The sequence below is a fragment of the Xenopus laevis genome, chromosome 3L (genome assembly GCF_017654675.1).
Source record: "Xenopus laevis strain J_2021 chromosome 3L, Xenopus_laevis_v10.1, whole genome shotgun sequence".
In the NCBI taxonomy this organism is placed as follows: Eukaryota; Metazoa; Chordata; class Amphibia; order Anura; family Pipidae; genus Xenopus; species Xenopus laevis.
The window spans coordinates 122,705,753-122,729,213 of NC_054375.1; the positions used below are offsets into that span (position 1 = coordinate 122,705,753).

General features: G+C 40.1%; 2 protein-coding genes across 3 annotated transcripts; both read left to right on the top strand.

The window, feature by feature from the left end:
* The first annotated feature begins 215 nt into the window (after nt 1–215).
* On the top strand, nt 216–5,713 carry pdcd7.L (programmed cell death 7 L homeolog). The gene is made up of 5 exons (XM_018253281.2): nt 216–2,081; nt 2,278–2,416; nt 3,652–3,888; nt 4,584–4,671; nt 5,450–5,713. Exons 1-5 carry the CDS (start codon nt 231–233, stop codon nt 5,574–5,576), a joined length of 2,442 nt encoding a protein of 813 aa, XP_018108770.1. The 5' UTR covers nt 216–230; the 3' UTR covers nt 5,577–5,713.
* A 4,221-nt stretch (nt 5,714–9,934) lies between these two features.
* ubap1l.L (ubiquitin associated protein 1 like L homeolog) lies at nt 9,935–22,138 on the top strand. 2 transcript variants are annotated; one of them, XM_018251726.2, is made up of 6 exons: nt 9,935–10,134; nt 11,051–11,201; nt 14,708–15,451; nt 15,620–15,802; nt 17,027–17,128; nt 21,893–22,138. In XM_018251726.2, the coding sequence occupies exons 2-6, from the start codon at nt 11,073–11,075 to the stop codon at nt 22,025–22,027; spliced, it is 1,293 nt and encodes a 430-aa protein (XP_018107215.2). In that variant the 5' UTR covers nt 9,935–10,134; nt 11,051–11,072; the 3' UTR covers nt 22,028–22,138. The 2 variants fall into 2 exon arrangements, with proteins under 2 accessions (XP_018107215.2, XP_041442819.1); XM_041586885.1 differs by lacking the exon at nt 9,935–10,134 and adding an exon at nt 10,142–10,234.
* The last annotated feature ends 1,323 nt before the right edge of the window (nt 22,139–23,461 follow it).

The following is a 23,461-nucleotide window of genomic DNA, read 5'->3' on the forward strand; positions in this document are numbered from 1 at the left end:
GTAAAATACCGTCCAGGTGGCAAGACTACCTCCACTCCGCACCGACCCTACTCGCACCAGACTAACCAGCCACTCTGCTTCCTTTTACTGTATATCCCAGCACCCGCCCTTGTCTCTGACGTCACTACTGCATGTGACATAAACTAGCAGGGAGAATATTGTTTTGAGGTAACTAACTCGCTGTAAACAAAATCATACACCTTGCCTCACCGTGTACATTAATTAGACTTATGAGCGAGTGTACTTTCTCCTACTATACAGAAGATGGCGCTGTGGTGCGATGCGCTCGCCTACTCTTTGTCACTTCCGCCTACATCATTTCCGGCGACGATTTGCTCTCTGTTGTCATGGAGAGAGCACCTTATCCGTATGGTTTTCAGCAGCGGCCTCGATTCGGCGGCCAGAAAACAGGGAATCAATACCAAGCGGGTGGTTATAACGCAGGTTATCAGAGTGGCCAGCAAGTACCGCCGAGCCGTGAAGGAATTCCTCCGGAGACACGGCATGGAGCGCCTCGGTTTAACTTCCCGGTTCCTGGCTCTTACAGGCCTCTGCATAACGAAGGGCCCCCAGGTTTTACTCCTCGAGACGGTGGCCCAGAATTTCGGATGTCTCCTCAGGTCTGTCAGTATAGAGGGACCCGGAATGCAGAATCCAATGTTGTTGCGCCTCAGCATAGCGGGGCAACTGGTGGACCTTGGGTGGGCAGACCCCCAGGTGAAATGGCTCAACATGGCGGACCCCATGGTGTGATACCTGACTATACTGCTCCCTCAAGTAATGTTTCTCATCACAGTGTACCACCAGCTGTAATGCCGCACCATGGAGGGCCTCAGAGTGGTATTACAGAGCACAGGGGTCACCCAGGTGGTATTCCCCAGCCAGGAGGTGTGCGAGTTTCCATGCCACAGCACAGAGGATCTACGGACTGTTTGCCCCAATATGGAGAACCCCGGCATTACTTTCCCCAGCATGGTGAACCCCAGGCCAATTGGGGAGCTCCTCATACTGGAATGCACCATCAGGGAGGGCCCTTGGTAGCCAACTCTCCACATTTCAAACATATGGCTGGCATGTCTCATGGCGAAGGCCTTCTGGCTGCCAATTCTGAGCACGGGAGGCCTCATACTGCCATGCCTCTGCATGAAGACAACAGGCCAGAAACGGTGTTGCATCGCTTTCAGCCGGCTTCTTTTGACTTTAGTGCACTGCCATACATGAACGATGCAGGCTCTGTAAATGACAACCACATTCAGCATCCTTTACCCAGAAATGTTTTAAATCAGTCTTCTCATACCAGTGAGAATTCAGAAACGGAAAATCTGTTGGGTGAAGGTATGCCTGTTAAGCATAATATATCTGAACTGACGAGGGAACATCGGCATGTGCAGCAAGCCATGAATTTTGCACCACAAATGGACCCAATTTTCTCAGAGAATTCAAAGCAGCAGTTGTCACAGCATGATCACTTTAGTGGGCAGGTTGATGAATTTATACAAGGCCGTTCCAGTATTCAAAAGAGAGAAGACTACTTACATCAGGGCAGAAGTGCTGTTCAAGGTGAAGGCCCAGCTAGGTTTCAGGAGCTGCATGGTGATGCTATGTTCCAATTTGGGGACAATGGACCTTCTGACAAAGAAATATACCAGCAATGGCTTTCCTCTTTTCTGTCCCACAGTAGGAGGAAGCTGCCTTCCAAAAATGAACCTGTTCGACACACATCTGTAGCAGGTGCTCGAGAGTTGGTTTATAGTACCTTGCATCTAGTTAGCCAGCTAAGTGCTGTGTGTAAGACTCTTGAGAACTGCGATGAGTCTACGGAGTCTTGGACTGAGCATTATTCGAAAGCAGTTGAGATACGCAAGCAGTTAGAGAACAAAATGAAGACAATAGAGGAGCCAAATTTTATTGTAGATGTAAAGAGGAAACTCCAAAGTATTAGAAAAAAAAGACTTCGTAAAAAGCATGCACAGCAAGATACAGAAGAGGGGAAGGAGGAGGCTGAACGTATGGCAGAAAAGGAGGCTAGGATTGATAGTTGGAGAATGCAGCGCATCCATGAAGTAGAGGAAAAGAAAAGGGTTGGTATAGGCATACTACTTTTATCAGGAAAAAGTGTCAGAGATCATCATTTACAATCTTCTACGAAGAAGCCTATTTATAGCCTGCATATAATATTGGCAATAAACAATTATTTTATGGTTATGCATTTTTTGCTTTGTTCATTTTTACACAATAAGGGGTATTTAATATGAAATTCTCGCTTGTTCTGCACAGGAAAGGGAGCTGAAGGCTGCGGCTGATGGAGTACTTGCAGAAGTGAGAAAGAAACAAAGTGATGCCAAGAAGATGCTGGAAGTTCTGAGATCCCTGGAGAAACTGAGAAAGCTGAGGAAGGAAGCTGCTGCACGGAAAGGTTAGAGATGTGAGAAAAATGAAATGCTCAGTCATGTCTGAAAAATCAAACAATGTATCCTTTACTGCTGAGTAGTGAGTTAAAGAGATGAGACTGTGTTTTCCCCTCTTAGCAGCCCCTGTCTTTATGTACAAATGTATGCCAACACCACTTCCCCCATGACACATGCAGTAGTGACACTGGGCTTGGGATGGGGCAAAACACTGTGTGCCAGTATCAATGTAACTTTATTTGGTCTATCTACTCTAGTATACTGCTTAAAACATATATATATATGAAATTTGTTCTTAACTTAGAAACCCATTTATGTATGTTTTAAGGCTAATGTTACAATAATATTTGGTAGCCACGATGCTTCTCCAGAAAACAGTGCTTTCCTTTAGGGACAATCTAAATTGCTCCAAGTATGTCAGACCTGAATATTAGCATGTTTATATGGACAATTGTATATGAATTTACACTATACAGTAAGAGTCATGAGTAGGAGAGAACTGTGGACAGTAGCATCCAGAGACACTGCCAGCATAAGTCATTTAACCCTCGTAGTAGGGCTGAGCTTCTGTGACAAAAGCATTGTTTTAGCAATGTAGAACTGATAATACCTATAAAATGGAAAAAAAATAACAGTTGCACTGGTAGCATTTGGTAGTATAGCTTCTAGGATGATTTTTTACATGGAACTATATCTTCAGCCTATTTTTTTTCTAAAGCTATAGCTAAACTGTAACCCCCTACATTTCCCATGAGATCTTCAATTGGTAGCTCTACAACTATTGTTCAGCTACAAAACTCATCTGCTTTAAATAATTTCTTTTCCCTGTCTGTGGTGTTAAAGGGTAATACTATATCTTAGATAGTCACTCGTTCTGTCTCTGCATGCTGTCACTCTTGACATGACTCACCATCCAACTAGCAGTTAGGCAGGTTTCACTAACACAAAGGGTAAACTTTGATGGAGGCATGCCTTTTTTCAAAGATCTTCCTTCTTTATGAGGGATAAGCTTCTTTACTATAAGTTGCTGGAACCTTATAGAGAACAGTTTGACAATAAATAATATATAATTAACATTACGCAAGTTCAATAGACTTTGCAGCTTATATGTTATATAATTTCACCTGCTAAGTATATGTGTGTTTATCTTAACTGAATATATGTATTATGCCGTTGTTTTCTCTGAATGTACATTCCCATTAAAATGTCTCACTATCTATTATACCTTTTTTTTCTTTTCTAGGTGTCTTTCCACCGCCTTCTGCTGATGAAACGTTTGAGAAGCATATCCAAAGGCTCAGAACATTAGTGCGCAAACGCACAACTTTGTACGATGTTGAAGAGCGAGCACTAAAAGTTATTGTAGAGGGTGAGCAGGCTGAAGAAAGAAAGAGGGACAAGGAAAAGAGACAGAAAAAGGAAAGGGAGAAGTTCCTCCAAAAGCAACGAGAATTCGACTCTGTATTGTTTGGAGATGAAGGTGAGTGAGATTGGTGGAGTAGTGCTCACTAGCCGAAAACTATTTTCATGTTCTCTGTTGATATTAACTTTTTTAAAGGTAAACTTAATAGGTTTTTACATTTCCTTTTACATAGTAGAAAAAAGTAAAGAAACTTGTATAATGTAGACATTTGGTCTTCATTTTTTGTGGTTTTGCAGTTATTTAGCTTTTGGGTTGTGTTTGGTTTCAGCAGCTATCTGATTTCCTATTTACCCTACGAACCAGACAGTGGTTTGAATGAGAGACTGAAATATGAATAGAAGGGAGACTTTATAGAAAGATAAGTAATAAAAAGTAAGAGTAACAATAAAAGTGTAGCCTTCCAGAGCAGTAGATTTTTGGCTGCCTGGGTCAGTGACCTCCATTTTAAAACTGAATTGGCAAAATAGGAAGGCAAATAGTTCCAAGACTATAAAAAAATAAACAAAGTTACTAGAAATTTTACATTCTATATAACGTAAAGGTGATTTATGCCTTTAAGGAGCACTGTGGCTATTATTGAATGAGGGAAATGTATTAATATGCCGTGCAAGATTTTCTGCTGTAGTGACTAACCCCTTTGTATATAGCAAAGTACATTTTTTTTATTTGTATGACAAGCCTGAGTGGGTACATATATCTGATTTATATGTTTTGGGGCTTGTGCCTTATGCATTTAACTGTTGTTGTTGCAGAGCCATTACCACCACTTCACCCTCTTCAACCTTTCCGCCAGTATTATCTGCAAGCAGAGCACTCTGTGGTTTCACTTGTACAGATACGGTGAGTATCTATTTGTTATACAGTGTACACTTTCAATTATTCTGGTTCATGTAGTGACTTAGGGGAATCCTGCAAATCCTACAGACGGTAATCCCTTGATCAGAAAAGAAAAACATCACTTAGCTTAATGACAAGCTATTTATATAAATTCTGATTGCATGGAAATACTTGCTAGCCCAAGAAGTCATATACAAAAACAGTAAGCAAACAAAAAAACTATTGAAAAAAAATGGTACTGTACATATATATTATTAATTTTATAAAAACCACAAACAGGCATTGATTGTTTTAGTTTAGTTTTACAGAGCTGATGAATGTAAACTATGCTCATCTAATAATTCTCAATTTGTGTAGTGACATATGGAAAAGCAACGATAATCCTAGAGCCAGTAATCCTTTGATCTGAAACAAAAAACAACACTAAGCTTAATGACTAAATTGCATTCAGACTTCTTCTTTCCTTTGTTTCCTTTGCAATTTACTGTTACCATAACTTTTAGAGATAAATATTCTTAAATTTCTCCAGTCAGTGTTTTCATTCGTGTGTCTATATGCATGCACACTCCTATACCGATTCATGCTGAGCATTGGCTGGAGTACTGTAAACATTTATACTCCAGGATTGCACCTCTGTAGGAATAATTCTGTCCTGATGTAGTGATTCAATAAAAATCTAAATGGAGTGTTTACTGGCTTTTGTATAGGGGTGTTACAATTTAGCACACCAAAGTGATGTAATATGTGTGTGCTTAAGATGGTTCTGTATATCTTTTCTCAGGCATGAATGGGATCAGTTCCTAGTGAAAGCAGATCACCCAGATGCTGGCAGCATCCCTCGAGGTTGGGTACTTCCAGGACCCCCAGCCAATGACACCTGGGCCACAGCTATGCAACAGATCGAATGAGAATGTGTAGTTGTGTGCCATAACAGCTTTCATTCATGTACTGGAGAAACATTTGTCAAGGACTATAATGTATTGTAATTCCCCTGCCAAACAGAATAACATTTATGTTTTGTATTCTTTTTTAATAAATCATGAAAGACCCTTTCGTCTCTTCTTAATCTTGTAACATGCATAGTAAGTTAGGTTGAAAAAAAAGACATGTCCATCAAGTTCAACCTTTTAAAGGACACCAATCATGACCAAAATCATTTACTAAGTAAATACACTATGTGAAAGTTCAAGAAATCCGATTTTTAAAATAGTTAGAATTGTTTGTATAATGTAAATGATCAGCTCACTATACCTTCTGCAAGATCTCCCCTATCTCCCCTGCAGTTCTAGCTGAGGCAGGCATCTTGGATTTCACTGGCTCCTCCTACCTATATCTTCCCAGCCAACTGTAGTTCTGAAATCTCGCACATGCTCAGTTGAAATTCCTTGCTTGCTTATCAACCCTTCTAAGCTATTTTCAAATCAGCCAAACCTCTGTGTTAGCTGCTGTTCAGTAGTGCTGCCACCTGCTGGAAGTTACTGTGTGCCCTTCATTTGCATAATGATTTTACCAGCAGGGGACAAGATAGGGAAATCTCCTGATACTTCTAGTGGAGGAGTTTACTTAAACAAGGCATTCTGGGTAGAATACTTAAAGCAGTGTTACAATCTGAGCATGCTCCTGAAATTTGCATTTTAGAGTCTCTGTTATAGTCCCAGTATGGCCTCCCTCAGTGAAAGAACCCATTTGACAAAGTAAGGGATTGTTTTAAAACCTGCAGTTTTTTCAAAAAACTATATATGTAGTTTGATTAAATGTGTTTAGCTTGTACTGGTCAGATTGTTAATGTGTTTGATTTCGGCTGTGATAGGTGCCCTTTAAATCCATATATAACCTGCCTAATTGCTCGTTGATCCAGAGCAAGGCAAAAATAAAACCCATCTGAATCCTCTCCAATTTGCCTCGGAAGCAGAAAAAATTCCCTCCTGACTCCAAATTGGCAATCTGACAAGTCATAATAAGTTAGTCATAGTAAGTCATGTTGAAAAAAAACACACGTCCATCAAGTTTAACCTTTAAACTTTTTTTTTTAAACTGCCAATCTGCCATTTGTCCAGAGGAAGGGAAAAACCCCATCTGAAGCCTCTCCAATTTGCCTCAGGGGGGGGGGAAATTCCTTCCTGACTAGTCCCTGGATCAACTTGTACTATGAGCTATCTTCCATAACCCTGTATTCCCTCACTTGCTAAAAAGCCATCCAACCCCTTTTTAAAGCTATCTAATGTATCAGCCTGTACAACTGATTCAGGGAGAGAATTCCACATCTTCACAGCTCTCGCTGTAAAAAAAATAGGGATGCACCGAATCCAGGATTCGGTTCGGGATTCGGCCGGGATTCGGCCTTTTTCAGCAGGATTCGGATTCGGCCGAATCCTTCTGCCCGGCCGAACCGAATCCGAATCCTAATTTGCATGTGCAAATTAGGGAAAGGGAGGGAAATTGCGTGACTTTTTGTCAGAAAACAAGGAAGTAAAAAATGTTTTCCCCTTCCCACCCCTAATTTGCATATGCAAATGAGGGTTTGGATTCGGTTCGGTATTCGGCCGAATCCTTCGTGAAGGATTCGGGGGTTCGGCCGAATCCAAAAAAGTGGATTCGGTGCATCCCTAAAAAAAAAACCCTTCCGAATATTTAGGCAGAACCTCTTTTCTTCTAATCGGAATGGGTGACCTTGTGTCAGCTGGAAAATAAAGCATTAGAGAGATTATTAAATGATCCCCTTATGTATTTATACATATTTATCATATCACCCCTTAAACCAGCCTGAACATCCCCAACTTGGCCAGACTTTCTTCATAGCTAAGGTTTTCCATACCTTTTACCAGATTAGTTGCCCTTCTCTGCACCCTCTCTAATATAATAATGTCCTGTTTGAGTGATGGGGACCAAAGCTGTACGGCATATTCTAGATGGGGCCTTACCAGTGCTCTATACAGTGGAAGAATGACCCCCTCCTCCTGTGAATCAATGCCCCTTTTAATACAGCTCAAGACCTTATTTGCCCTTGATGCTGCCGACTGGCATTGCTTGCTACAGCCAAGTTTATCATCTACAAGGACTCCAAGGTCCTTTTCCATAATGGATTTGCCTAGTACAGTCCCATTAAGGGTATAAGTGGCTTGGATATTTTTACATCCCAGGTGCATGACTTTACATTTATCAACATTGAATCTCATTTGCCACTTAGCTGCCCAGAGTGCCAGTTTGTCAAGATCATGTTGCAAGGATGCCACATCCTTGATGGAATTAATTGGGCTGGATAGTTTTGTGTCATCTGCAAACACTAATATATTACTAACAACACCCTCCCTAAGTCATTAATGAACAAATTACTTACAATACTCTCTGCTAAGTCATTAAAGAACAAGTTAAATAAAAGTAGACCCAATACAGAGCCCTGAGGGACCCCACTAAGAACCTTACTCCAAGCAGAGAATGTCCCATTAACAACCACCCTCTGTACCCAATCCTGTAGCCAGTTTCCTATCCATGTGCAAACGACTTCATTAAGCCCAAGAGACCTTTGTTTAGAAAGCAGTCGTTTGTGGGGCACAGTATCAAACGCTTTGGCAATATCCAAATAGATCACATCTACTGCCCCCACTGTTCAGCATCTTACTTACCTTATAATAAAAAGCAATCAAATTTGCCATTCACTAGGACAACATTTTGAATGTGATCCTTAACAAGCCTTCAAGTAATTTGCCCACCACAGATGTCAAATTTACTGGCCTATAATTTCCAAGCTGAAATCGTAATCATTGGAATGACATCAGCTTTTCTCCAATCCATAGGCACCATACCAGATGAAAGTGAATCTGAGAAAATCAGAAATAGGGGCTGGTCTAAAACTGAACTAAGCTCTCTTAGAACCCGGGGGTGTATGCCATCAGGCCCTGGAGCCTTGTTTACTTTAATTTTTATTAAAGCTTTATGGATCATATCTTGAGTCAACCACTGACTAGATTGAGCTGAGCCATCAGTACAGCTATGAAGTGAGCCTGGGAACTTGGACTCCTCTATTGTATACACTGAAGAAAAAAACTGATTAAAGCTGGCCATAGATGCAAAGATCTGACCGTACGAATCGAGGATTCGTACGATTTTCGAACTGTGTGTGGAGAGTCCTGACATTTTTCGTCCGGCGGAGATCGGCGTTTGGTCGATCGGACAGGTTAGAAAATTTCTGTCGGCTGCCGATAATATCTCTGCGTGTATTGCCGATCGTACGATTTTCAGTGGGAGACTGTCACTAGCTTTGGTTGGACATAGATATCGTACGATTGCTGTCAGGGGCAGAACATCGGCTGATCTGTTCTTTAACTAATCTGACTGGTAAGACTTTGATCTGAATGGTTAGTGGCGGGTCGGGAGATGGGAAAGTCCGATCGTACGATGATTCGTACGATCGGATCTTTGCATCTATGGCCAGCTTTAGTCCCTGGATCAACTTGTAGTATGAGCTATCTTCCATAACTGTATTCCCTCACTTGATAAAAAGCCATCCAACCCCTTCTTAAAGCTATCTAATGTATCAGCCTGTACCACTGATTCAGGAAGAGAATTCCACATCTTCACGGCTCTCACTGTAAAAAAAACCCCTTCCGAATATTTAGGTGAAACCTCCTTTCTTCTAATTGGAATGGGTGCCCTCTTGTCAGCTGGAAAGACCTACTGGTAAATAAAGCATTAGAGACTATTGTACAATATATTTATAGTTATCATATCCCCTTTAGTGCCTATTCTCTTGCTAGAGCAACCTCAACTTGGCCAATCTTTCCTTAGAGCAGATATTTTTCTTACTTTTTACCAGCTTAGTCGCCCTTCTTTGGACCCTCTTTAATTCAGTAATGTAGTGTTGTGCAATACTTTATTATACAGTGCTATGCTTATTGCCATTTACTGCAGTGTAATGGATTGATTTGGATCACTGCATGTAACATAAGACTTTATCTTATTTTAGGCAGACCCCAAATAAAATGTTGAGTTATTGGTTCCAGTGTTTAACCCAAACATGGGAAACTTGTGACTTTTTGGATTGTAATCATTTCTGGCAATTGTAGCTCCCTAATGGGGCATGTGATTGATTTCCTGGATCTAAAGGTTTCGTTACCACTTGAGTTTATTGTCACATGTTCAATAATTTTCTGTTTGCAGTCCTCGCCTCCTACAGGTAACACTTTAGTTCTGTAGCGCACTGTATCATTATTGAGTCACATTTTCTTGCCACACTCCTGTTCCAGCTTTGATAGGATTACATTTCCAGCTGCAGGCTGCTTCACCTGTGTTGTGTGATCTGAAGAAGTAATGCACGTGGCAGGACATGACCCATTTAAGCCTTTAGGCTGCTTATTGTGCCAACAGGATGATGGGAACCAGCTGATTTCCTGAGACCCTTTTAGAGTTTTGTAAACCTATTGCTGATTGCCTGTGGTATAGTCACTGGACGACAAATCCACTTGTGGGGTAAGCACACAATTTCTACTGCTTTGTTTTAATGCCACAATAGAAAGGGGTGAATGAAAACGGAGCAGTTCTTCACATTTAGACTGACTGGGTGATCTTAGTAAGTATCATGTTTTCTTGTTCTTATATTTTACTGGTGCATCAATAGTGTGATTGATGTTTGAAAACAGCCGGGGACCTATATTCTGGATAACTCTAGATGGATGCCTTCTCAGTTAAAGATAATTGTATTTGTATTTCCGAATAAGGTGGAAATCCCTGCACTACCTGTAGTTGGCTAGCATAGCAGAGGAAGGAAAGGAATCATTTTTTGTAAGAATGAAACAGAGACAAGAATAGCTATGGTGTTGTGTGATTTGCAGTTCTGCAAACACCTACTTCTTATTGAACGAGGGACTCTATTATAAGAATCAAGTAAGCAAGCTAATGATGCTAAGGACTATACTTCAGAATAGAAGCAGAAGTTTGGCATCCCAGATTCCACACGTAATTGAATCCAACATGTGAAAGCAAAGGGTGACATTTACCCCCTACAATTCCATGTAATGAGCAGTATGTAATGAGCAGTATGTATTCCCATTCATGGTGATCCATCTGCTTTGCAAATTTCTCTCTTGTGGTATTACTGGTCAGGGGGGTGTATGCTGAGTAGGTAGACGTGTAATGGTAATACACATAAATATGTATATGTGCACCTTTTTTCTGTCTGCAAATGCAAGTGCAATAATCTAACCCTAATTTTATACATTTTTACTCTGTACAAAAACACAAACCTTTTTGGGGAAATATCGTAGCCATTCAACATTTTAAACATTTTCGTCTGAAACTAGTTGGAAGGTGCCATGTTCTGTTTTTTTTGTACATATACTGTGATTTTTGTGCTATTAATGCTTGTTGACTGGCTGCCCATGTTTAGGTTCCATCAAGATCCTACCAGAATGAGTTTCTTGGATGAAATTCCATTCAAAATCCATGAAGAGTACACAAAGGTTTCATCAGTGGAAAGGCCTATCAGCCCATCAAATATCAATATCCCAGACTGCAGCGAGCTACTAATGTGCACTGTGGTGAGTGATCCATTAGTATAGGAACTCAGATGTGGGTCACCCATCCAAACCATTGTTTGTGCAACTGTTATTTATAATGATCAGCTGCATTTATGCAAATTTTCTTCCTGTGCATAAACACTTATTTATATAGTGCCGACATATTTCACATCACTTTGCAGAGATTATATATCATTTACAGAATGATGCAGCTGTGGTGCTTAAAGTTACTTGTAAGTAGTCAAATGACTTTCTCTTCCAGAAAAGCAAAAATAATATTTTTTTTTTATGAATTACCTTTCTAGTCTGCCCATTAAACCCAAACAATGAATCGATGAAAACTTACTCAGAGTGCTATGCTGAGAACTTTATTGCATTTATTTTTAGTGGTTTCTAAGATATTTGCATTTTTATTATGCTAATACCAAGCTTTTAGCTCAACTGAAATTCAGCAACCCAAGGGTTAACTGAATCCTGGAACAATATGTGCAAAGACAGGTTCGCTGACAATGCTTGGATGCTGGGGAAGATGTAAGAGAAAAGCAGATTTGAAATAATATAAAACAAACAGTAATTGACATTTATTGAGGTTTACATGTAGCAACACTGAACACACACACAAACTTAATTTTTATTTTTTTTTGTTTAAACTCTGATATTACCATTAGGTGGCAGCCTTGATTATATTTTCTAAATTACAGTTTATTTTAAGAGACTAAAGCAGAGTTTGATTTTTCAGACTCATCGTTATTTATTTGTACAACGACAGCAAGTAATACAGTTAGCATGGGTCTTGCAATAATTTATCAAACAAGGAGTAAACTGTATAAGATCCATTATCTGGAAACCCGTTATCCTAGAAAACTCTGAATTACAGAGACCATCTCCCATAGACTCTTTTTTTTCCAAATAGTCCAAATTTTTTTAAATGCTTTCCTTTTTCTCTGTAATAATAAAACAGTAGCTTGTACTGGATCCAAGCTAAGATATAATTAATCCTTATTGGAAGCAAAACCAGCCTATTGGGTTTATTTCATGTTTACATGATTTTCTAGTAGACTTAGAGGAAAACTATTGCGAAAATGAAAATTTAATTTAAGCTTACTTATATTGAAATAAGAAACGTTCTGAATACAATCAATTAAATATTATTTTCTATTTCTGAAATAATCAAGTTTATGTTCATTATCCGTCTTTAAGGGACATATTTATCAAGGGTCGAATTTCGAATTGAAAAAACTTAGAAATTTGAATTCAAAAAGACCAACCGAAATTAAATCAAAGTTTTTTTGGTCGAATAGGTCAGTTTTTGATCAAATAGGTCCATATTCGCCCATAATCGAATCGTACTAATTGAAGGAATAGCGCATTCAATCGAATTAGATTCAACGTTTTTCCCCCAATTGACTCCAATCAGGTTCTAGGAGGTCCCCCATAGGCTAAAACAGCAATTCAGCAGGTTTTAGATGGCGAATGGTCGAAGTCGAATTTTTAAAGAGACAGTATATGATAAATTTTTGATTTTTTTTTCCAAATTCGAATCGAATGTGGACTATTCCCTAGTTGAAGTACACAAAAAATAACTCGAAATTCGAATTTTTTTCATAAAAATATAAATCTGCCCCTTAGTATCTGTTTCTCTTAATTCTGTCTTCATGCAGCAGTTGGGTGTCAGATATTCATTGACAGTTAGATCCAATATTTCTATAGGGAGGGGGAGCTTCCTTTCCTAGCAGATGAATTAGAGCTCACTCACATAACTGATTCCATTACAAACAAAATCTAACAAAATAACTGCTTTTTGCACAAATCCTGCATGTAGAGAGACACGATGTCTGGTGATTTTAATACATCTTTTAGGCAAAATATTTTAAGATATTTTGGCTCTAACTGTCAATGAATATCTGACACCCAACTGCTGCATGAAGACAGAATAAGGAGAAACAGATGCTGAGAGAGGGATAGTGAAGATAAACTTGATTATTTCAGAAACGGTACAGAATTTTTAATTTATTGTATTTAGAAAGTTTCTTATAATATCTTATAGTTTCTATAGTATGATGAAGCTTATATTAAATTTAAATTTTTGCGATAGTTCCCCTTTAAGGTATGAAGATTAAAATTACGGAAAGATCAATTATCCAGAAAACCCCAGGTCCCAAGCATTCTGGATAACAGCTCCCATATATGTATATAGGAAGACTGCTAAAATCCAAATACAGTAGAAATCCCATTTTACGTGTTTCATGGGGACCAGAAAAAATTGTGTAAAATGGAGCAAAATTCTAAATCAAGGGATGTAAAAATGAAGGTTCAGTGTAACTCATAATTCTACATTAGCGAAAAGAAAAATTGGGAAGTATCGCAAACAGGAGAGACAACCAATAAGCAACGTGCAAAAAAAGTGCCTCTCTGACATATCGAGATTATCACTGAAACGTTGCGTCTCTGTTAGGTGGGAGAAGTGGAAAACAACAGATGGTGATGTCTGTAGCTTGCATTATATGTGAGAGATGATCTAAAGATAAAGACAAGTGGTTTAGACGAGACACAGAGGCCAAAAGGCTGGTGAATGTGACCTGGTTATCTAAAGTGCAGTAACCTCCAAGGCTTCTGCTGTGAACTACAGGTCAGCAATCCTCATGAAATCCTGTCTGGGTTACTGCAGAGTGAGTAGATGCTGCATATGCTTCAGTGCAGTAGTTACAGAATTCCCCTCTGTATGAGACACGGCTTAATCTCACTTGTCAATTCTAAGAAGCTTAAAGGAACAGTAACAGCAAGAAATGGTTTAAAGTAATTCAAATAGAATGCACTGTTGCCCTGCACTGGTAAAAGTTATGCATTTGCTTTAGCAAGACTACTATAGTTTATATAAATACATTGTTGAGCAGTCATGGGGGCAGCCATTCAAGCTGAAAAAGGAGAATTCTGCAGAGTGCATCTGTTATCTACTGTTTAAACTGTGCTTTGAATGGCTGCCCCCATTGCTACACAGCAGTTCATTTATATGAACCATAGTATGAATATAGTTTCTGAAGCAAACACACCCGTTTTACCAGTGCAGGGCAACACTGCATTAAGTGTATATTTGAATTACTTTAAAACATTTGTTAGTGTTACTATTCCTTTAAGTATCTCTCAACAGTTTCTCCCTTTAAAAGACCAAGAGAAGAATTGCAGATTGATTATTATAACAGAATAGTTTTACGCAAAAGTTAAAAGTATTGTTTTATAGCTAAAGGATGACGATAGTTATGTATTATGTTTCTTATGTCTATCTTAATTCATTCAACCACATTGTGAAATATAGGGGCATCACTTACTGAGCATAGAGAACATACTTTCTTGTAATATTTTTATTTTCCCATAAGGGAAAACTGATATTTTGTACCCTGACCAATGTGTTTTTAAAATATTACCCCTAAGCTGCACTTTAGTGGTACTTTATGAATTAGTTGGTCTACAGCTACATAACTACATTATATTTATTGGGCACAACAATATTTATTTTGTTTTCTTGATAGCATGATTTTACAATGGAGAAGAAGGTCTTGGAGTGGATAGAAGGATTGTATAGTAAAAATGGTTCTCCTGCTGATATCAGGCCCACTGCCCCACCTTATTGGCTGCTTCAGGACGGGAGGGGTGTTTCGCCAACCAGACGGCCAAGCCCACAGAGACCCGTTTTTACCATGCGCAGATGCAGGAGCTTGAGCACCTCAGATGCCATTCCTATACATCAGAGGAGCAGCTGGGGTGCCCTAGAAAGCATAGAAAAAGGAGACATTTTTGAAGAGGATGGCTACTCTGAGGATGATGAGTACTCTACCTCCGAGGAAAGTGAGATGGAAGCAAGACAAAGAGAGGCAAGGTCACGATCTTGCAAGACAAGTCCTCTGCCCCAGCGGTCATCCCGGCCTCGCACTGCTCCATTTGTACTCAGCCCCCCATCTAGATGCCATTGTCATAAAACAGACTTTTCTCCTTCCTCTTGCAACAATAAGAAGAGGAAATCCTTAACCCCTCTAAACAGTCCAAAAAGTGAGGTAGAGTTGGCTAACAAAAGGATTTCGGCTGTCGTGCACCCCACCAAGGATGCGTCTGAAAGTAGAGGACTTCCCCAAAATCATCATTCCCGTCACAATCGCTATGTCCAACCCCTCAGTCCAGCTCCACCACCTCCTGCTCCCAGCTGCTGCTGCAAAGCAAAGAGACCCTACAGTGCAGGCTCCATCCCACCAATACAATGCCACAAGCCCACCACTCCGGTAATGAGCATCGGCCATTTGGATCAATAAATTTAAGATTTGTAGTTAGATCACAACATAGCTGTGCCTAGTAGTCCCTGATGACTCCTACATGTATTATATCCCTGTTCTTTGTACCTTTCTACACTGAAACTGCCAGTTATATCCCTCCCTCTTCCTTTCTCTCAGTCTCTGAGCCCATACTCTTGCCTTCCTCCTACAAGACATCGCCTGCCCGACTCATCAAGGGATGTCCTGCTGGCCCTTAGCCAAGAAGAGCGTGATGTCATCAAAGCTGTGACGTCACTGGGGTACCCACTGCGCAGAGCCATGATCGCTCTTCAGAAAATGGGAGAGCAGAGCCTGGAGCAGGTGAACAATAGCAATGAGTTTTCTGAAAAATAAGAACGCTCTCAACAACAGAATGAAGTTATGTAGCAATAATGAAGTAGAGTGAATGTGCTAAGTACTTTGTCTACTTGCATGCACATAATGAGGGATTTTGGTTGCGGCCCTGTTGCATGACTTACTCCTATAATCCCATGTAATTAATGCTACGTTAGGCAGTAACAGTTAAAGCTTTGACAATTGGTATGAAAGACAGCATAAAATCCTAACTACACCAAAAACTTTGGTCACTGCCAAAAATAATTGCGTCCGTGACAGTGGCTGCTTTTTCACTGTGGTGGGGGCTTTGTTTTCCAATGGGCGGGGCTGACAGTGTTGCTTGTGAGCTAATAAGCAAAGAAAAAACTTGCAGGCCAATTCCCCGAAACACCCACTAAATCCCCCTCAAACTGCAACAGTCAACTTCAGATTTGAAATGAATGTTTTTCCTCGAATTCCAAAAATAGCATTGCTAATGATTTTACAGGCTTTACTGGAACATCCGCATGTCCTGACTAAGATTAGAAATAGGCCCTGACATTTTAAACACACTGAGTCCCAAACAGCCAGCTCCACAGGCCCATTAAATAGTGCTACTGAAAAATATATACAATATAGGTGCACTGTGTGTGTTTGGTTATGTTGCATCGATGATGGTATGCTGTAGAAATACATTCATACATGTGACGGCAAAGAAGTTGTATGAGAGTTAAGAAACAGAAGAAGTTCATGCATGTAGCCATACAACTGTATAGATATATTAGCAATGCTGTATTGGTCACAGAGAAAATGTATATCTCCAATAAACCATAGTCCAAATGGCACGCACATGAACAGCAACATGCAGTAGTTTTGATGCTTTTTCTTCACATCCTATTCTATCTAATCTTATTACATCTCAGCAAACATTTCGTGGGCAATCCCCCTTCTTCAAGTCCTTTTGTGAGTGCCATTTAGATTATATTTTATTAGAGTTATATATCAATTGTTTGATGTAGAGGCATATTACATATGATTGGCGTTGAGAGTTAATGTTGTCAGTGTTTAATTTGCAAACATTCATATTCTCTGATTGGCTACAAGTTGGTGCTAACCCAAAAACAAATAGGATAGGTGTTCATAGCACTATAACATGCACCTAAATAGCTGATTTGATATCCAACTTGTTAAACTACAGGATCCTCTATTCCGATATTTTTTTCTCCATAGGTCCTTGGATACTTAGGAGCCACTGACAGACTCTGCAAAGTTGGGTATGAAGAGGCTTTGGTAGAAGAGGCCATGGAAATATTCCAGAATTCTGAGATAAAGGTAATAATATAAACAAAGTATTGTGGCCTACCTAAAGTAAATGTGGCACACACAACATTTTCTATGCTGACATAACACCAGTGAAGAAAACAACTATTGCACATATAGCCCTGTAAATATCAGTGCCATTATCCACCCCACAGGCACACTGACCTTCATGCTTCTGTTTTATCTTAGTTATATTCCTGCATCTTTCCGCTAAAGGATCACTGTTTCCTTTGTGGTTTTTTTTATGCCTGTGATCATTTCTACTGGACTTGTAGCCATAACTCACAAATGGAATGCAGCTCTTCGATAGGAAGGGTATAAACTAATATGGTGGTTCGAGGAGGACTAACGATTATCGTTACTGATGGAAAACCTCAATTGTTTGTCGAAAAGTAAAGTGGGCCAATGAGAATTTCAGGGGGAAAATATTTTTCAACCTTTACACGAGTTCAACAGGCCTCTTCTACTACATTATTTTATTTTACATGCAAATAAGCTCTATTTGAAAATAAATTTGCTGCTCCCAATGATATATTAGGTGTCACTTTCCATAGCATGCCATTATTGCATTACTGAACATGTATAAATGTAAATATATACTTATTGCAATAGATTTCCCTCGATTTAGTGCTGTCACATTACTCTCTCCTCTATAGGAATTTCAGGGTTAATGATTTCCAGATGCACAGTTTATTTAAGTAGAAAATATGCAAAACCAGATGAATCTTTTTTTTCCCTGCTGGGACATTGTCTCCATGCTTTTTCCTTGGTTTTTTACGCCAAGAACCGACAGATGGCAAACTATGCAGAGGGCAGGTAGAGTAGGTAACAGTACAGTATTTAATACAACATATTAAATGCAGCATTAGGTTTTTGTCCCTTTGCGTGAGTGGCCTGTGCTGGGACAGTGCAGTATAACTGCTCAGAGCTCTGCTTTGTCTGGGAAAATACACTGATTTCCTGTTTGCACCAGATTAGAGATCAGGCAGAGGCTGTGAGAAAAGCCCCAAGACATTGCTTCAGGCCCATGTTTGTCACAGGGTCATTGGGGCCTCCCTGGAACTCCGTATGTAACGCCTTGTTTCTTCCTTTATAGACTTTATTTAAAGCTCAAACTTAATTCTTCCCACCATGGATGTGCTGCAATGATCAGACCATTTTGCTCTGCGTTGTCTAATAGTGCACGTGGTTTTATTCATATAAAGGGTAACTAAAAAAGGGGAGGGAATAATAATAAGCGCAGAACGGATGGAAGGGTTAATAAATTGTGGATGGGAGGTAGAACGAGGTACAGACATTCTATATATGTATGTTATGGTCTATGTGCAAAAGTGGCAAAGTAGTTGTCTTTATTCAGGTCCAAATAGAGGCAAATTCCCAGACCCCACAAGATTATGGATCATGCAGAGCAATTGTAGTGCAACTGCAGTGAGAATCATGGAATTGGGTAACTTGGTCTGAACAGACAATGGGTTGACAGTGTTGGTGTAATGCACAGAAAAACACATAATGTATTCACAACATAGATGCCAGGACTGCATATTACATTTATAAAATACACTAAAGCCATCATTATCCTGTAAATGATATCCTTATAAACTGTGCATAGTGATGTCATCAGTTATAATCAGAGCTTAGTGATGCCATTTCTGTGACTCACTGAAACTTTTGTATTTATAATAAATAAAGTACCCCAAAATATGAGGATAATAGAAGTCACCTCAGAGTTCCATGACCTGTATAAAAACACTCAGTCTTCGGCCTCGTGTTTTTATATGGTCATGGAACGCCTCGGTAACTTATGATATCCTTATATTTTACAATAGGGGCTACTTTATTCATTATATCATCATGTAATGGTAGTGTGATAGCAGCATCATTATATACAGTGGGCTCCTGCCATCAACTGCTTTAGTCTGAACAAACAAGGGATGGTTGGTGTGGGTATAATGCTGTTGCACTGATATAACAATTATACCGTTGAATTAAATCGATGACCTTTATTGGACAAAAGAGGTTGTGAGCTCACGGGCCATGGTGTATTAAAAAAGCTCCCTTCATCATGGTAATGGTATACTCCACTATTTTGGATTCGGCTGAACCCCTGAATCCTTCGCGAAAGATCTGGTGGAATACCGGACCAAATCTGAATCCTAATTTGCATATGCAAATTAGGGGTGGGGATTGGAAACTTTTTTTACTTCCTTGTTTTGTGACAAAAAGCCACGTGCCCTCCCCGCCCTTAATTTGCATATTGAAATTAGCGTTCGGCTATGCAGAGGGATTCCGACTAATCCGAATCCTGCTGAAAAAGGCCAAATCTTGAACCGAATCCTGGATTCGGTGCATCCCTAGTATAATCCAGTGGCTTTCTGGCACACTGTGGTTGATACATACAGGTATGAAATCTGTTATCTGGAAGGCTTCGAATTACGGGAAGGCTGCCTCCCATAGACTCCATTTTATCCAAATAATTCTAAGGAACTGTAAACCAGTAAATTACACTTTGCCTAAGATTTTTGAAACTCTGAGCAGCTTTCTAGTATACTGTACATTCATTACATGTTTTCATTGGTTTTGAGATTATTTGTAAACATAATTGTTTCTGAAAGCAGTTTCTGCCTGTCCATGTCACTGTTGGTTCTGACCTTCAAAACAATGTAGCAGAAGCCTGCTGATTAACAGACTACTGACTAGTGGGACAATGGTTTTACAAGACAAACCCAGAAGTACAAAGGGACAGAAATATAATTATTATAATAATATTATTGTTAACTACAATTTCATGTATTATTATAACCGCTGAAAATGTATATTTAAAGCATATGGGAGGTTGCTTGGAATTGCATTTGCTTTCATTAGGCAAAAATGTTATTTTGGGGTTTATATACCCTTTAATATTTTATATAACTAGAAAAAAAAACAACATGATTCCTCTGACACAGACTCTTTCCAGTCCATGCTTTTGGAAGGGAGCCTTCATATAACGCACAAGGGCCGATGGTGGGGAGACGCGGGGCTTGGTTCGTGTTCAAATATTAACAACTACTCAGAGAAAGAGTTTAGTGTCTTTGTATGGAAACAAACTGAGCAGAATAAAGGCAAGACTTTATCCTCTCCATTTATAATGGAAACAGTGTATTTGTAATATGAAGACAAACGCATAAATTATGATTCCCTCTGTAACAAAACAAGTCATTTACTGCTTAGGTTCTTCAGAAACTCTTCCCTCCCAGAACAAATTCATTCTGCTATTTGCTGCTCTTCCTGGGAACAGAAATGATAAAGCAAATATTTAAAGTAATATTGGCAACAATAAATTGTATTCCTAATTAATAGAGCAGTGTCATCTGCCATATTCCTAAATGATGTATATTTGGGGCAGCTTAGAAAAGATCACCAGAACTTGGGATGTTGCCCCTTTACATTTGAATGTGGCTCACGGGTAAAAAAAAAAGGTTGGGGACCCCCTGACTTAAATCATTCAGTGCATCCTGCGACCTACCAGCTATTGTTAAACTATAACTAACAGACTCACCAACTAGGGTTGCACCTTTTCGCCCTGTGTAATCTGGGCAGGGGGTGGGGTAATGATGCGCGAGGGGTGGAGAACTAAATCCTAAAAATGAATATGGTTAGAAATACCTTATTTTATATAGTGAACTTATTGCACCAGCCTAAAGTTTCAGCTTGTCAATAGCAGCAATGATTCAGGACTTCAAACTTGTCACAGGGGGTCACCATCTTGGAAAGTGTCTGTGACACTCACATGTTCAGTGGGCTCTGAGCAGCTGTTGAGAAGCTAAGCTTAGGGATCATTACTAATTATCAAGCAGAAAATGAGGTTGTCCTGTAATATAAACTGATGCTACAGGTCTGCTTATTAAATTCTGATGCTAATTGCTCTGGTTTCTGTGATGCCAGTAATTATCTGTATTAATAACTAATCAGCCTTATATTGTGACATTTCTATTCTATGTGTACTGTATATTGTGAGTGGGTCCCTAAGCTCAGTAAGTGACAGCAGCACAGAGCATGTGCAGTGAATCAGCAGAAAAGAAGATGGGGAGCGACTGGGGCATCTTTGGAGACACAGATCTTTACTGCTAAAGGGATGTGGTTGCCTTGGGCTGGTACAGAAGCACAAAACATCATGTACAACATTTCTAGCTACTTCTTTAGCTAAGCTTTACTTCTCCTTTAACTCCGTCCCTGGCAGGATAAGTGTTTTTTTATGTTTTAGCTCTCGCTACATAGGCTTCTGTGAATGGATCGTGTTCCCTGCAACACCTTCCCTATTAAAGGCTAGTCCACACGGGGAGATAGCCATGCGTTTGCGGTCGCGGCGACAAAGCGCCGCGCCAGTCGCCGCGACCGGCGCAGGCGACAGTTTTGTATGGGCGCCTATGTAAAAACGCCTGTGCTAACCACACGAGGCGATGCGCTTTTCAACAGTCGCCTGAAAATGCCTCGCCAGGCTTTTTCAGGCGACTGTTGAAAAGCGCATCGCCTCGTGTGGTTAGCACAGGCGTTTTTACATAGGCACCCATACAAAACTGTCGCCTGCGCCGGTCGCGGCGACTGGCGCGGCGCTTTGTCGCCGCGACCGCAAACGCGTGGCTATCTCCCCGTGTGGAATAGCCCTAAAAGACTAACAACTCCTTTCCTTCTTAAAGCAAACCTGTTTGTTTCTCAGGTACATTAGCTATGAACTGTGGAGGGTTTCAGTGATCAATGCCAGTGTCTGTACCAAGCTCCTTCTTTGTGTCCCTGCAGGCTGCAGAGTACCTCCGTCTCTTGCTTCAGTTCAATGACATGGGCTTCCAGCAGGATGACATTAAGGAAGTCCTCCTGGTCTATGACAATCACAGGGATCGCTCTCTGGAGGAACTCATGAGCAGAGCTCAGTAACTACAGGGCTCCTCTGCTCAGAAGCATGTTATATGCACTTGCTTCAGACTGACGGTGGGTTATACAGAGGATGCTTCATTTGCTTTCCTTGTAAATAAAGTGCAAACACAGCATTTCTCTCCTGCACATTTCTATTACCACATCAGAGTATAAGCTGCCATAGCACCCTCTTCTCAGATCTTTTACATTGACAGCATTGGACTTTGGCAACAAAAGCCATGGATGAAGACATCTTGATTTCAACATTAGTAAATAATGTGGGGGTTGGGGAATTAGGGTAAATTATGTAAAAAAAAAAAAACCCTAGGAGTGCTATTAAAGGGCTTGTTCACTTTAAAGTTAAAGGGATCCTGTCATCGGAAAACATGTATTTTTCAAAACGCATCAGTTAATAGTGTTACACCAGCAGAATCTGCACTGAAATCCATTTCTCAAAAGAGCAAACAGATTTTTTTATATTCAATTTTGAAATCTGACATGGGGCTAGACATTTTGTCAATTTCCCAGCTGCCCCAGGTCATGTGACTTGTGCCTGCACTTTAGGAGAGAATTGCTTTCTGGCAGGCTGCTGTTTTTCCTTCTCAATGTAACTGAATGTGTCTCAGTGAGACATGGGTTGTTCTTAGATCTACCAGGCAGCTGTTATCTTGTGTTAGGGAGCTGCTATCTGGTTACCTTCCCATTGTTCTTTTGTTTGGCTGCTGGGGGGGGGGGAAGGGAGGGGGTTGCTATCACTCCAACTTGCAGTACTGCAGTAAAGAGTGATTGAAGTTTATCAGAGCACAAGTCACATGACTTGGGGCAGCTGGGAAATTGACAATATGTCTAGCCCCATGACAGATGAAGGATCAGCACTGTGTAATTTGTGAAATGATGCTCTTTTATTGATACAGCATCTCATCCAACGTTTTGCTTGAAGCGTTTTCCCTTGAGAAAGGTCCCCACGTTGGATGAGATGCTATATCAATAAAAGAGCATCATTTCACAAGAGAGTGCTGATCCTTCGTTTGTTTATATTATAATCCTTGATCGTGCACCTCTGGCGACTCAAAGTATGAGTGCAGGCACTTCTGGACAATTATATATATATATATTTGGTTTATTTCTATAAAAAAGCTTTTTTAAATTAGACTGGAATCCAATCCACCTTACCCAGTTAATTTCAAAACCCTGCCCATTTTTGTTTCAGTTATTCTTGATGGTCCCGCCTAATTTCAGACCAGTGGCGGGAGAGGTGTGAGCTACAGCCGGACTGGGGGGTGGATCATTATTACAGTACATTATTGCTTATCTTTCCAGAAGGTGGCCATGCTGGTGTTGTACAGCAAGGCTCATCATTTCCCAAGTGATTAGGGTCATTTATGCAGGCCCAGACTGGCAATCTGTAAATTTGGGCAATGCCAGAGGGGCCGCTATATTATGCCACAGACAATC

What these genes read in the sequence shown, in the direction of transcription:
- pdcd7.L (XM_018253281.2), top strand. Translation starts at nt 231, where the DNA reads ATGAGCGAGTGTACTTTCTCCTACTATACAGAAGATGGCGCTGTGGTG. An exon ending in AAGTAGAGGAAAAGAAAAGG is followed by an intron (nt 2,082 to 2,277) that starts GTTGGTATAGGC and finishes TGTTCTGCACAG; the next exon opens with GAAAGGGAGCTGAAGGCTGC. An exon ending in GTTTCACTTGTACAGATACG is followed by an intron (nt 4,672 to 5,449) that starts GTGAGTATCTAT and finishes ATCTTTTCTCAG; the next exon opens with GCATGAATGGGATCAGTTCC.
- ubap1l.L (XM_018251726.2), top strand. Translation starts at nt 11,073, where the DNA reads ATGAGTTTCTTGGATGAAATTCCATTCAAAATCCATGAAGAGTACACA. An exon ending in GCCACAAGCCCACCACTCCG is followed by an intron (nt 15,452 to 15,619) that starts GTAATGAGCATC and finishes CCTTTCTCTCAG; the next exon opens with TCTCTGAGCCCATACTCTTG. An exon ending in GAGAGCAGAGCCTGGAGCAG is followed by an intron (nt 15,803 to 17,026) that starts GTGAACAATAGC and finishes TTTTCTCCATAG; the next exon opens with GTCCTTGGATACTTAGGAGC.